This window comes from Bombus flavifrons, chromosome 4 (genome assembly GCF_040668555.2).
Source record: "Bombus flavifrons isolate JBK064 chromosome 4, iyBomFlav1_principal, whole genome shotgun sequence".
In the NCBI taxonomy this organism is placed as follows: Eukaryota; Metazoa; Arthropoda; class Insecta; order Hymenoptera; family Apidae; genus Bombus; species Bombus flavifrons.
In genome coordinates, this window is record NC_138445.1 from 11,604,722 (window position 1) to 11,618,842 (window position 14,121).

A 14,121-nucleotide genomic window follows, 5' to 3' on the forward strand; every position below is an offset into this window, starting at 1 on the left:
GACAACGTTCCGACAAAAATTATTTCATTCTTTCCGTACTGTACCGTAAGCCACAGTTATTTTTGCCTAAATTACTGCGATAAAATGCAAATACTGCAGCCTAAAAGAAATCTTTCCTTTGTATTATATATTATATCGTACGCATGACAAGTTGTAAATAATACATAATTATAAAACATTCTTTCTTCATCTCATTGTAGAACAATTGTGTTGTTTTAGTATATTTTTCAATTTACAATTATTCGATGCATTCAACGATAATATAAAGAAATTACGAAATTTAAGCTAACGGAAGATTACTAAGACATTCGACGTTACGTATTACGCAGGAATGAAATTATTACGATATTTATATTTCGAGAACCGCGAAAGCGGTTAAAGGTTAATCATTTCCACTTTATCAAACTGAAAAAAACTTCATTCCACTCGTAATCCTTTCTTCCTCTTTCATAAGCAAAGGAAATTCCCTTGCAGTAGATGATAAAATTGCAAATTGATTGAACGAAACAGAAAACAACGAGCAAACACTGTATACCCGCGTTTTTCTTTCATGTAAATCAACTTGACTTGGTCGTAACGTTGAAGTAGCACGACGAAGAGAAAAACTTTTGCCGGGAGTCTCCGGTTCGATTCGAAAGAGCCTGGCAGAGGAGATCGTTAAAAACGTTCGAGTTAAACACGCTCGCGAAACTATCGGACAAATTGTTTCCCTTTCCTTTTCCGAGGGAAACTTTCAGCCAGACACGACGACAACGACGACGACGACAACGATAGTCGAGGATCGAGAAGCGTGGAACTTCGTTAGCAACGTCACGTTGAAACTGCATCAAACTTGTCTACTCTCACCTGAAGCTAGTTATTAATATGAAAGCATGGTAAATATGCAGCGTAACGGGAGAACAGTTCCAGAACGAACAATAATAATTTTATTCTGTAGCTGAGCGTCTCCGGTTGCATTAATGTTGCTTCCTTCGTTGCGATTCTTGCGTTTCCTCCGCGACGTTATTTACCGCCGTTGTTTAAGCAAGGGAACTCAGCCCCTGTGATTCTTCTGTATTGTTTATTTAATTAAAATTACTTTTTCAAAGCGTATCCGCTTGCTTACGCATCGCTCGAGGCTATCGAAGATATTATCAACGGAGATACTGAGATCGACCATCACGGCTCTTTCATGAAATAATACATTTGTTTTTGTGTAAGTTAGATTTCTGAGAGATTTGTGTCTAATCAATGCAATTTGACATTTAATACCGTTTAATCGAAGGGTGAAATCGTATTCTTGTTAGATTGGAAATTGACGATAAATCGGATGTACTGTCAAGTAAATAAATGGATATTAGAGAGAAGCATCTGTAAAACAGACTCTATATGAATAGTCTCGATATTTTCCTTATAGGAAGATTGGCAAAATGTATAGATAAAAAACTAATTTTTCTTGGAAATAGCTAAAAAAAAAAAAAAGATGAGTAGGATAATGCAGTATTGCACTATAGCGTTCCAAGATTAAATTTATGCGACTGTAAAGATACTACGTAGTATAGTGATACACCAAGACGTTGGAAATTTATATTTTGATTTATTAATCTATTATTCAGACTAAAAAAATATCTTACATATCTCAAAGTTCGTTCTTTTCTGGAATAAAACAGTGACTATAAATAATAAAATCTGCAGACTTTCAATTCCAATGAAACGATTTATCATTCCAAGTATCTACTATAATGTTTCAAGCTCAAAGAGCAGAGAGTTTAAAAAAAGATTTCGAATGCCAAGTGACTTGTTTTACCAAGAATCACAATGACTAACTTCTATTCGATTAGCTGCAAATCCGAAGGAAAACACGATTAGGATAAAAGGTTCTACGGCAAAACTTTTTACCTAATTCGATATTCCGCGTAGCTCGCGACAATCGACAAATCTTACAAATCTTGAAAGAAAACTCCGAGCAGGAAATGGGCGTTTCGAAGCTTTATTTTCGAAGAGAAACTTTTTCCAAGAGAAACACGGCGATTCTCTCATAATACCATACAGAAACAACACGTGAAATCCCGGACGTCTATGAACGTGGCGCGGAATAGCTCTGCTCGCAAGTCGATTCCACGTTTAAATTCAAGACGCGTGCGAGAATCGCGAGGCTTTGACTCTCGAATCCCTCGTTTCGAATCGCTCGCGAATCGGATTAGCTCCGAAGCACGACCGTGCCGATTCTTTCCTCGTGACTTCTTCGATCTGTTTGTCAATCCTGAACTACCGTGATCTCCACTGTGTTTCCATCGGGTGACACGTAGAATCGAGAATAAAAACCGTAGAATATATCCACAGCTATCTGCACAGCAGACTGAGCATTCTAACGAAACACTGATACGTATCATATTGTAGAAACTTTAACTTAGTAGAAAGTTTAACTGTAGACAGAATTTTAAACGACCTTCTTGGAATACGAGTAGATTTTATTAGAAATAAAGAGCAGTGAAATAAACTGCATAAATGTTGCTCGTGTGTAAATGGAAAATTATTGAAGAAGATGAATAAGTTAGTTTATTGTACTTTTGCAGAAATATAAAAGTGCAAATGTAACAGGGATGTAAAAACTTTCTATGATTTAGAAGAAGATAGTTTAGACAGTTTATCGTGCAAGTAAAAATTACAAAATAAATACAATCTAAATTTCTCGATTTTCAAAGCCGTAATTTTTAAATTACGTAAATAAACGTAAAACCAAACTGCACTGTTAGCACAGAAAATAATCAAACATGTTGTACCTTCGCTATTATGGATACGAGTTATTTGCAAGATATATAGAAGATATCGACAAGTATACGGAACAAAAAGAAGGCTATATTCAGGTCATGTATCAAAGGGTAAGGTTTAATTTAAAAAATTTCTCCAAGTGCCATATAATCAAGATGTTCATGAAAGAAATGGAACAACAAAGAGCATGAAGGAATTTCCCTGTTTCTCGGCGTAGTTCTTCGTAACAGAGGGATGCCAAATCAAAAAGGTCCCCGAAAATTATGAAGTTGTTTTCCCAGGACGAACCAGCGGAGCGAGCTTTTCAGGCTCGAGGGAAACAGACCGGACGAAGGGCGGGGTTGGCACACGTCGGACCGAATTTACGAGGCGAATACGACTTCTTTGGAACACGCCCCAGGGGTAAATTATTTCTCCTCCAGGCCACTATTGTCTCCTGATGTTGCTCTCACAGCTATATACGATACCAGTTTGAATGTCTCCAAGAAGAATATCTTCTAGCCGTTTCTGGACGGCAAAAAGCCTCTCATTTTTCTATTTAATTAAATTATTGTACGGTATTTTATCAATAGGCGGTTAAAGAGTTCGAATGTTTTACGATTTTCAAACGATTTCAGAGTAAATGCGATGAAAAGATGGTGAATATTTAAGCAAATGTGTATTCTTCTAAATGCGAAAAAACGTAAATAGGGGTTCGTTTCGTTTGTTAAAAATTATAACGACGACTTTATCTTGGATTCTTTGTACGTCTTTAGATAATATGTGCATTTCCCGTCTTTTTGTCTGCAAGATTGTAATATTCGTCTGCAAATATTCGTACTATTCCACTTTGAGTCTGTGCATTCTACATATTTTTTACGCTTTCAAATGTCGTATAAACGGCGAAAACTAGAACTCTGTCCTCACGTTGTTCTGTTTTTTAAATACTTCACCGAATATAAAATAAAACGTGCGAAGAATGCAGAATATTTCACCTACTGAAAATTATCACGAGTGCTTTGAATATTTTATGTTTTAGCGCGTCATTTATGTATTTTGTCGATTTCAGCAATTTTAAGTCCTCCATAAACGCGTAAACATCGGCAGTTTAGCGAAAAATAGGACTCTGTCGTCGCACCGTTCTATTTTTACACAGCGTGATGGAACAAAAGTAAAATTCTTCCCTCGTAATTCCATTTTTTAATATTTTACAATAATGTGAGGTAAAGTAAAACGTTTAACGTTTAAATGTTTGGAAATTATCGCTGAATGAATTTCACCGTTCCAGTTATCGAAAAAGAACGGTGACACTTGGACAAAGTGTCTGTCGATTCAACCAGATCCTGGGCAACGTTTTATGTGGAACGTATTAACGAATTTTGATCGGAAAATGGGAAACATTACCACCGTCATTTGCTACAGAAGCGACTGTTAATTTATGTGGAACATATTAATTTGCATGATTAAATATTTACATGTAATAACGCGAATAATTCGCCAGAATAGCAAGGAAGGTTAAAATATGAAACTCGGTGAAACGTAACAGATAAGAGCGTCGTCTTGATTGACTCCCGTGTTTAATTGAAATATCTTCGTTCAAGAGTTTATTACGAGATAGTAGTTCCTTTATTTTGTATCTTTCGTTTTAATTGCCAAGACGGAAATTCGATCGCTGTACGCTCGCAGTTGTGTCAATCAATAGTACATTCAATTATCACGATAATTTCAGGTAATGTTTAAAATAATGCAGGACTCAGTGAATAATGAGGCTGGTCTTAATAATTTGCATCACGGTGCGCGTTATTTGCATCGTGAATATGTAAAAAAATTTCCATATCTGGATGGCGTAGATATAGAACGTACAAATTATGGAATATCATTAAGAGCTCCGACGAATAAATTCAATTAAGCATGTTTGTACCACATTTTACGAAAACCGAAATAAATTAAACGAAATACGCCAAGATTAAACTCGTGCGGTCGATCAAACGCTTGGAATCGCCGCGTGTTTCGCGAAATACAAGAACTGAAAAGAACATTAATTCCATGCCTTATTGCCTCATCACGTTATAAAGATCCATCGAGTAGTATCATCATTAAATCATCGTTCAGTCAAAGTATAAAAAATATCTATTGACATGTTTGTAGCACTAGTTTCATATTAATGTTATTCAAATCTTTCAAACCAGCACTACTCCATAATCATCGGTACCATCGAAGTAATCTCCTTCTATAAGTTCAAGTACGTCAAAGAATTCAAAGTACGAAAAGAATTATTTCACACTTGTATATTGCTTCTAACCACGCTGATCATGTTACGTATGTAGATCAAAATTTTTTGGGACCCATATAACGCAATAACCACAAGAACCAAAGAAACTTTCCTCCATCCCCGAACCATCTGCAAATTACCAATCATCCTCTACCCCCTCGAGCAAACTCCAAGGGGTGAAAGCAATTATTTCACTCAGCAGTAGAGACCACGGAAGGACATAATCTTCGTTGACGAGCGTGCTTGACCGATCCTCGCGCGCAACACGAACTTCGAAACACTCCTAATTGCAGCGAATCGTCTTTTTTTTCGATGGAGGGGGAGGGCTAAGCCAATCGATCGATACCTTTGTTGAAATCTCCCTTTCTCCCACCGGCAGAGGATACTTTCGCGTTTCAAGCATACGGTCGGCAATTGCCTCGCGCGGCAATTGCTGGCCAAGAACAAAAGAGCCACGTCGGAGTTCGTTATGACAGTTCGTTAGCTCGGCAAATTGCCGGGCCGTCGTTAATGGGCGGTTGCCAATTATCGAACCGATTACTACGCTGAATTATCCGGCATTCACTCATTAGTTAACTGCAATTTTCTGCCGTGACACGCGAACACGCGCAACCGTAAACTGTTGATAGTCAACCGGTGCCTATCCAGCGTGTTCGTCCGAAATTACACCGAGTTTCACGAGGTTGTTATAAAACTGTTGCTCGAAACATTCAACCGGGGACTTTAGCTACCACCGGATAAAACGCTTGGAACGTGTGTTGTGGACAGATAAGGTTAAGGGATTAACTGCGGAGGGTCGAAGTCGCATGGCCATTCAATGCGACTGAAATTTTTCCTTCTTAAACCTGCTGTGCTTTTTGAGACATTCTCGACCGAATCGTAGTTTTGTATTGTTAAAAAATTTCTGAAACATTATCTTTCTTCGGAATTTCATGTTAAGGATTTTTCTAAGATATTAAGAATCTTCCTTTTTGATCGAAACTAAAGCGAGTCAGGGATATAAGGAGTTCGAAGATTACAACAGGATAATACGTTGAATGCTGATGACACCCACGTGGCGTCAACCGTCTTCGGAAATGATCTGACATTACACCAGCGTGGAACCATCCGCATTTAACGTGTTAACGCGATTGAGCAGAAGAAGTAAAAGCGTTTAAAAGATTGTAATACGAAGATGTAGCCATAAAGCGTTTAATGGCGAGATTATTGGTTAATTAGAAGCGTGGAAGAGTGACGCGCGGCAGGAGGCTGTAATTAAAGTATCTAGGTAAAGTAGTCGATTGACTTCTGCGATTAAGTGTAATCTATTTGATGGACAATAAATTTATTTTACGAAGTTGCTACACTTGTTGCGGCAACTTGTTATTTTGTATCGCGTTTGTGAAATTGTTTAAGTCGTGAATAAAAATTCCTGTCAGAATTCTTGTGTGTTATTACACGTTATGTATACGAATTCTTATGCGTTCGAAATAGTTTTCCGTTTCGGTTTTCCATACAGTCTCGCGTAACCAATAAATTTGAAAAGCCTCGTCGCATTCTTGGCGAAACACCTCGGAATATCCTGCACGATCGACGGGGCTCATCGGTTTATTTCGACGATAAAGTCGTTTTATCGGACGAGCAGACCGAATAAAAAGCAGGCGTGCTCGAATAAAAATTCTGATATTCCATCGGTATTCGTGTGGATGAACGGTTCGATGGACCCCGGTTCGAACGTTATTAAAAATCGAGAAAAAAAGCCGCGAGGTAAAATGAACGAGACAAAGAAAAAAGCATAAAACACGGGGAATATGAACGAGAACGGGAAAGAGAAAGAGGAAGAGAGAGAATGAGAGGGAGAGAGCGAGAGCACGAAAGAAGGAAAGAAAAAGTGAGAAGAGGCGGGATGTCCGTAGCAAAAATGTAAAAGTACATTATACGTGTAATTGCTTTATTATTCTCGAAACGTTTCAGATGCCGCGTAAATGGGATTTCGATAAAAGTGTCCCTGTTTTATCGTTTAACAATAACGACTCGAGTCTGGTTACGCCGCTTCTTTTTCCATCGATATTCCATTTTTTCTCCCTCGTATTTATTACCCTTGTCCTTGTTTTAAATAACCGATAGCAAGCATCGAGGCGGATTGAAATTGTCGTAACGAGTATCGGCCAGGCCTATCCTCCACGAATCGACAACCGTGTCTAAATATTCTCTGGCCAAATGGTTTATGGCTGGTAAACGAAAGAGACTCGGTCAGAAAGGGTGGCAAAGAGCAGGGTAAAACGCAAACACAGGGACGAAGGAGACGTTTATTCCGTTTCGAGGGACGCGTTAACTCCGCGGCGGTCCTTGGTTTGTTGCATAATCTCACGAAGGGAATCAGAAGGAACGGTGGAAGAAGTTTAAGGCAGGGATTCCAGTCTCGTCACTCTTGATCCTCCAGAGGCCGGAACCTCCGGGAATCGTTGACACGAGGATATTGCGCGTAAAAGCTTGGCGAATTCTTTTCCACCGACTCGCCTGGAACTTTCCTATTGCAGTTAAATGAATTCTTCTCGACTTGCTCGGCGTTCCGCGTAATACTTATGTATATTTTTCCATCCTTAAATTCTTCGTAAATGTATAAACATTCGCAATTATCGTAATGGTAATCGACAATTTATTATTAACGTCTGAACGATCTTGGGGATTTATGTTTTAAAACTTGACGAAGTGTCGCATATTTTATTATAATCCTACAGTTCGATGCTACGAAACGACATTTGTTTTACAGATGTAAAATTCGATCGGTATTTGAATTTATTATATAGTTGTATTTAAATCTACCAACTGGAAAACGAATAATTACATTAAATACAATGAGATCAAATAGGTATAAAAAAATTGGTACGGTGAATACCAAGTTATCGTTTCATCTTTTCATGGTCGCTGTTTTTATTAATTTTTATATTTGTATTCCACTGATATATATAGAGAAGTGATGCATAACGTGTTTTTTGATTGGGGCATATCATGTTTTTTGATTGGTCTGTATGTGAGGCTATAGATTACTTTTTGAGTGCAACGGTTCTCGAATTGTATAGGTGGAATTTTTGTAACGAATTTCGCTCTATTTCTCGTTCTATCTTTCGTGTTTTTGAAAATAGTATAGGAAATCGGTTTATTCATGCTAAAGTCCCGAGTTTAATAAAGTCCAACAAATATGACAACCAAATATTACATTCGGACAAATAGTGATAAAACGATTAACCGCAATTAAAAATAAAATATACAATTGCTGATATAATAAATACAATAAATTATATAGATACGTTCGATCCTTGATAGAAAACGAATAGACACAAGTAAGGAGATAAAGGAAAAAATTGAGAAAATAGGAGAAATTCGATATCTTAACAAAACCATTTACTACTACAAGAAAAAGTGTAGACACCGATATAAGATGTGTTTTTACGATATTATACAAGTAAAAAAACACAAATTAACGTGAAACTAAATATGATTTCAGATACAAACTGGAAGTGGCTGGCAAGTCCCTACCCGTGTTGACAAACCTGGACAAAGGTCGATACGGGGTTCTGATCTTCGAGAACCTGAACAAGTACCTGCAGATGGATAAGTGGAATCGCGAATTGCTAGACAAATATTGCAGAGAGTACTCAGTTGGCATCGTGGGTTTCGCGCCGTCCGGCGAGGAAAGTCTCGTCGGCGCACAGCTAAAGGGATTTCCTCTGTTTGTGCACACTAATCTCAGACTGAAGGTTCGTTCGAAAAATAGATTAAATATCAAACAGAACTAAAGAAATGTAGATAACTGAAACCAAAGATATTGCCATTTTAACCATTGTCTCTTTCGTTTTATGAGGAAATAATAGACGTACAACGTTTTTTGTTTTATATTATGTTGTCGAATTACGTACGATCCATTTTGTTCTGTTGAGATAAACACCGCGACATTTCACAGACTTGGTTTAACGTTTGTATGAAAGTGGACTGTTGTAAAAAACACGTTTGCGAAAGGAAGACACTTTTCGGACAACCTAGTAGTTTAAGCAAGTAACAAGCGAAAGTAAACTCTCTATATGGTAACTGACTAAAGACAGTTCTACAATTTCTCCAATATTTCTAATTCCTCTCGCCTATCATCTTATACTTTCATTTTTACGATTCTTAAAGCTACAATACTACATGTCAAAGTACATTCACGCGTCACGATTTACGACAAGGAAAAACTACGATTTCCCAAAAAGCGTAAAAACTTGCCCCGAACGCTGAAAGAAGATTCGAAAGGATTCTCTCGATCGATCTTACGATCACGTCCGGCGGAAGCAATTCTCTAAAATGAAACGTGTCCACAGAGGCCACGAAGTGTCGGTAGTTTTTATTGGCCGGCGGAAAATAAATTTTGTCGCGATAACGTTTTTGAGCTGGGATGGTTGTTGGACAAGACGAGAGGAAACCTGATCGCGTGGAGAGCTCGGATTGGCAATCTCCGTTGCCGTGACGAAACGGCTGCAAGTTTATTTCGTAGAAAAATTGCTACGCCGCCAGGAAGCTTCGTAAGAAAGGCCGTCGAAACGTTGTAATAAAAGCATCAATACCTGGAAACTGGAAACGCTATTTGCCGGCAGCAATACGACAAACGCCGCTTTGACGGCTCGCGGGAAAAGGTTGCCACGGTGAATCAATTTGCATGCGGCGTGAAATCGCGCGTGTCTGCATGTTGCGATTACTGCCGGTAATATCCTACGATTTGCTCCTTTCTTTCAGCGTTCCAACGACACGCGATTTACTTGAATCGCACGTACATTTCTGTCCTTGTTTCTCTTAGCTTCCGAAAGGTTACAGCGAAGTATTATTAGCTTAGCGAACATGGAATTTCGTTCCTTCGAAGCTTAAATGAACCGATGATTATGAATCGATGTTACTGATTAAATCAAATCCTCTATTAAAAATTAAATCGTCGATTATCAACTAGATTAAAGAAGAAGAGCAACACGAAACGAGATAAATGTGAATAACACGCAGAATAAGTTCGTCGACTGGTTCGGTATATTTCTAACGTAAAGTTAAATCGTTTGCAACTTGAGAAGTAAGCCTCAGACATTTGTACACGTGTTTGTGATATTTGTAACGATCTGCGTATTGAAAGACTTCTGATAAAAGTATGAAAATCGTAGCTTGGGAATTTGACGAAATGATATATGTTGAGTTCCACGAGACACACACGAGTGGTTCCTTAAAGATACAAAATATGTTTCCAGAAGATCAGTGTCGTTTGACGTACGGTAAAGTAGACTATAGTATCGATCTTCTATCATAAGAGTCTATGTAACTTAGAAATTTTCCAACGACTTTAATGATGCATGGTCTCCTATACGTAGGAAATATGCTTCCGAAATATGCGCCCGAAAAGTCGACGCAGTGCGGATTATGCCACGGCTGTCTGATACTTACTCATTCTACTCACAGCAACCTTTTATTAGCTTCCATATTTCACCTACACTGTAATCTTTTAGTATTAGTTTGTGATTAAGTTTCGTGTGCTCCATTTATAAGCTTATTGTCATTGTCATCCTATCATTTTGTATCTCAACGTGATCGATTAAAAACGGAAGTAGAATATTTTCGATCGGTACGGCACTAAGCATCATCTTTTCTCTTTAAACAAACGGTACAATTCTTGGTACGCAAATAACAGACTCAAGACGGAGATAGCAATATTTTCGATTTTTACTCTCTCGTAAAGCTACGGGAAAGCGAAAAAAGGATCGGGAAACGACTCACGTATTGTCGACAAGCATTCGAACAACAGACAAAATGAGATCGGTCTTTCCTCCCTCAGGATGCACAGCTGAACGCGGCGTCCCCTATCCTGCGATTAACCAGATCCGGAGAAACAGCCTGGGGACCACTTCCTGGCGGTGACTGGACCATTTTTCAGGCCAATCACAGCACCTACGAGCCGCTGGCTTGGGCGCATCGGGACAGCCTCGACTACCCGGCCAATAAAAGTCCTCTAGCGACTGTCATTCAGGTGAGACACACGATTCACAACATGCTTTTCTATCCATCGCATTCTTCCGCGTTTCGACTCGTTCTACTCGTGTAGACCGAGATTAATTACAAGTGGAACGTGGAAAGATTACGGAATAACTAACGTTTCGTAAACGCGATGATATCGCAGAGAATCATTGGAATTTTCGAGCGACAACGCGATTAAAGCGGTTTGTGTTTCAATTGTCGAGTCATTCAATTATTTCCTGCAAGTGAATTCGCCTAAGCAAAGATTCTTCTGTATAATTTGCGATTCACTATGAATTAAATAGAACTACGAGCGTGAAACAAATCACGTAATTTTTCCATCTTCCGCATCCTTTAAAATAACGTGAACAAAGAAAAGTCGATACGCAAGGAAAGAATCCTAGCGAAGATTACTCGTACATAGCATATTTCATTAAAAATCCTCCATTCTCTGACGACTTCCATTTCTCAGCTCTCAGGAAAATTGTATTATTTGCAGAATAACGTAATATTAAATTTTAATTCTGTATTAACCGGCATTCATTTTCATTGTATTCAATGCTTGCAAAGGTTAAGAAGGTTTCCACGTTCGCCCTCAATTTAAATTACACGAATTAAGAGCCAAAATTAAAAACACCATGGAACGCAAGAAACGTCTTTCAACGCGATCACGAAGAATACAAGGGGTGCAGTGGAATCTCTAACTCGTATCGATCGACGCTAACTTGCCTTTCCTAATTAGCAAATTAATTAACGTGCCTCCTGTTTATCGCTTTTCTTCTCGCAGTTAGCAAAGCTCTCTTCGTCCTCATCCCGTAAATTCATCAGAATCTGGGCCGCTTTGTCCGACCTTGAGTCGCTAACATAATTGCGAAGAATATTAATTACAACCTACAAAAGAGGTATAGCCCCAGCCTTTCTCAGTCGGTCAGGAAAAATATACACGCATCAGGCTTCTTTCCAACCCCGAGCTATTCTACGGGGTGGTAAGGGGTTGGCGTTGATCTTTTGTAGAAGCCGTGACCCGATGCCAAGTTTCGTAACGCCAGACAAAATTCAAACAGAAAAAAGCCGCTTCTTACTCGGATTATTAATTAATACCTGCATTGTTAACGTACAAAGTAACGGCGGAATGCGAATTTCATTTAATTAAATGCGATTGTGCGTCCCGTTATTCTGTCCATACACCTCGCTTTTTGTTCCACTGTTTGCCTGGTCATACATTTCGTTAACGAACGCTTTTCTTTCGAAACTTTCTTCCCACATAATATTGGTTACATGAAATCTCTATAGTGTAGCGTCCCAAATGAGATAATAATTCTTATACATTTTGATAATTTCGTAATGATATTTCACGTTTACTTGAATTAATAAAATACTAATAATATTTTTAAAACGTTCAACAAAGTGGCAAAGACATACAAATACGTATTTAATGACGAAATCAAATAAAGCTACAGAAACTATAAAATATCTTTATTTTATATTAAATTTGAAAATTGTTCCTTTATGAGACATGGGAAACGTGACGTGTTCTCCTGAGGTCTACGTTTAACGTACCTTTATTAACACCTTTCGTCCAACATCGAGGGTTTTTCCTAATTCCCTTTGACGCGGAAATGGAAACAGCTGCCTCCGATCTCCGATTCGCTCTGTCGAATGTTGTCAGAATCTATACCACGTGGTCTGAACGCGGTAAACGTTGCGGAGATGAGAACACGATACTGGAATCCGTTGCTATTGACCTCCGTGCGTTGGTCAGTTTGCTCGGTACCAAGTAGAGGATGGAATGACTAAACTGGTCGATAACAACGTTTGGTTTCATGAAACTCCTCCCTGACTATCGTCGCTAGATAATACTTTTGAATGTGAAGAGAATCTAGATAATATAGGGAATTTGAAATCACAGGAACAATTGTAGTGGCATACACAGTTTAATTTTGATAAATTAAATTCTTCATGGTTGAGTTGATGAACATCGAAAGAAGATAATGCAGATCGTCCAATTCTTGATAACTAATCAATATAAAAATAGAAAAAGAAGAAAATAACAGGCAGAGAAACATGTGCAGGAATATGATGAACTTCGGAAAATATTTTGATATGTGTGAGAAAAATAATTGAAACATATAACGCTATTATTATATCTTCGTATCTTTGTATCGTGTAATCTTTTAAATTCATTAATATTAAGCAAATATTAGACCTACAAATGCACATTTCCATGGAAATAAAATTTCCATAAAAAATAACACCTAAGGAAAGAAACCTGTTAATAAAGGAGAATAAGAGTATTCGAATTAATAATTCCAGAGCCGACTTTTCATTTTAATCCCTCTTTTAATATAGAAATCGCTGGAGCTTAAAACGCAAACGGCAAATATAATAATGTTACGATAATAACGGAATGAGACGTGCAAACGGAAATCTCGAATTAAATCAAATATTAAGTTATACGGTAGAATTGTTGCGATATTAATGGAAATTTCAGAACTACCCCGCCTCCAGGCCACCCTTTCAGACTTCGTCGCGACTCTCATTTTCTTGAGAAATGTTAGTCCGCGGAAACGAAAACAAATGTGAAGTCGCGTGCACGCCACCCCAGTTTCATCCTACGAACCGGAGCCTTGAATCTCTTCTGCGAAAATGAAGATGGAAGAGTGCAGGTACAAAGGTGAGGAGGTGGTGTCGAGTATGAAGAGAAGTACCGGGCTCGATGTAACACAGATAAGAAGCGAAGAGAGCAAATGAGAGTACCAAGGAGAGAATAACGCCGCTCAGATGAGAGAAGGAGGTGAATATACGAGAATAAATGTAATAAGGCAGACAGGAATCTAGAAGGGAAAAATAATAAGAGTTTCTTAGAACAAAAGCGAAAAAAGAGTAGAAAACTTTAGCAATATACAAGAAGAGCGAGTTGTAAAACTAAAATTATAGGGAACTGTAAAGAAATAAGAAAGTTAATAAGAAGTGGGATAAAATAGGAATAAATTATAGAAATGAAGGGAAGAGGGTCAAAGGGAACCAAGCAACGACGAAGCAAGAATAATGTGAAATAATGCGAGTTACACGAAGCTGAAGGTACAATAAAAAAATAATAAAATATTGGTAAGAAT

The 14,121-nt window shown here is 38.1% G+C and overlaps 1 protein-coding gene across 2 annotated transcripts in view; it reads left to right on the forward strand.

The window, feature by feature from the left end:
- The window catches only part of sfl (N-deacetylase and N-sulfotransferase sfl), a 370,355-nt gene that overhangs the window by 343,629 nt on the left and 12,605 nt on the right, over positions 1-14,121 (forward strand). For both annotated transcript variants that reach the window (XM_069111773.1, XM_069111772.1), the window contains 2 exons: positions 8,490-8,742; positions 10,827-11,018. In XM_069111773.1, the coding sequence (XP_068967874.1) occupies positions 8,490-8,742; positions 10,827-11,018 (445 nt within the window). The remainder of the gene's footprint in view (positions 1-8,489; positions 8,743-10,826; positions 11,019-14,121) is intronic.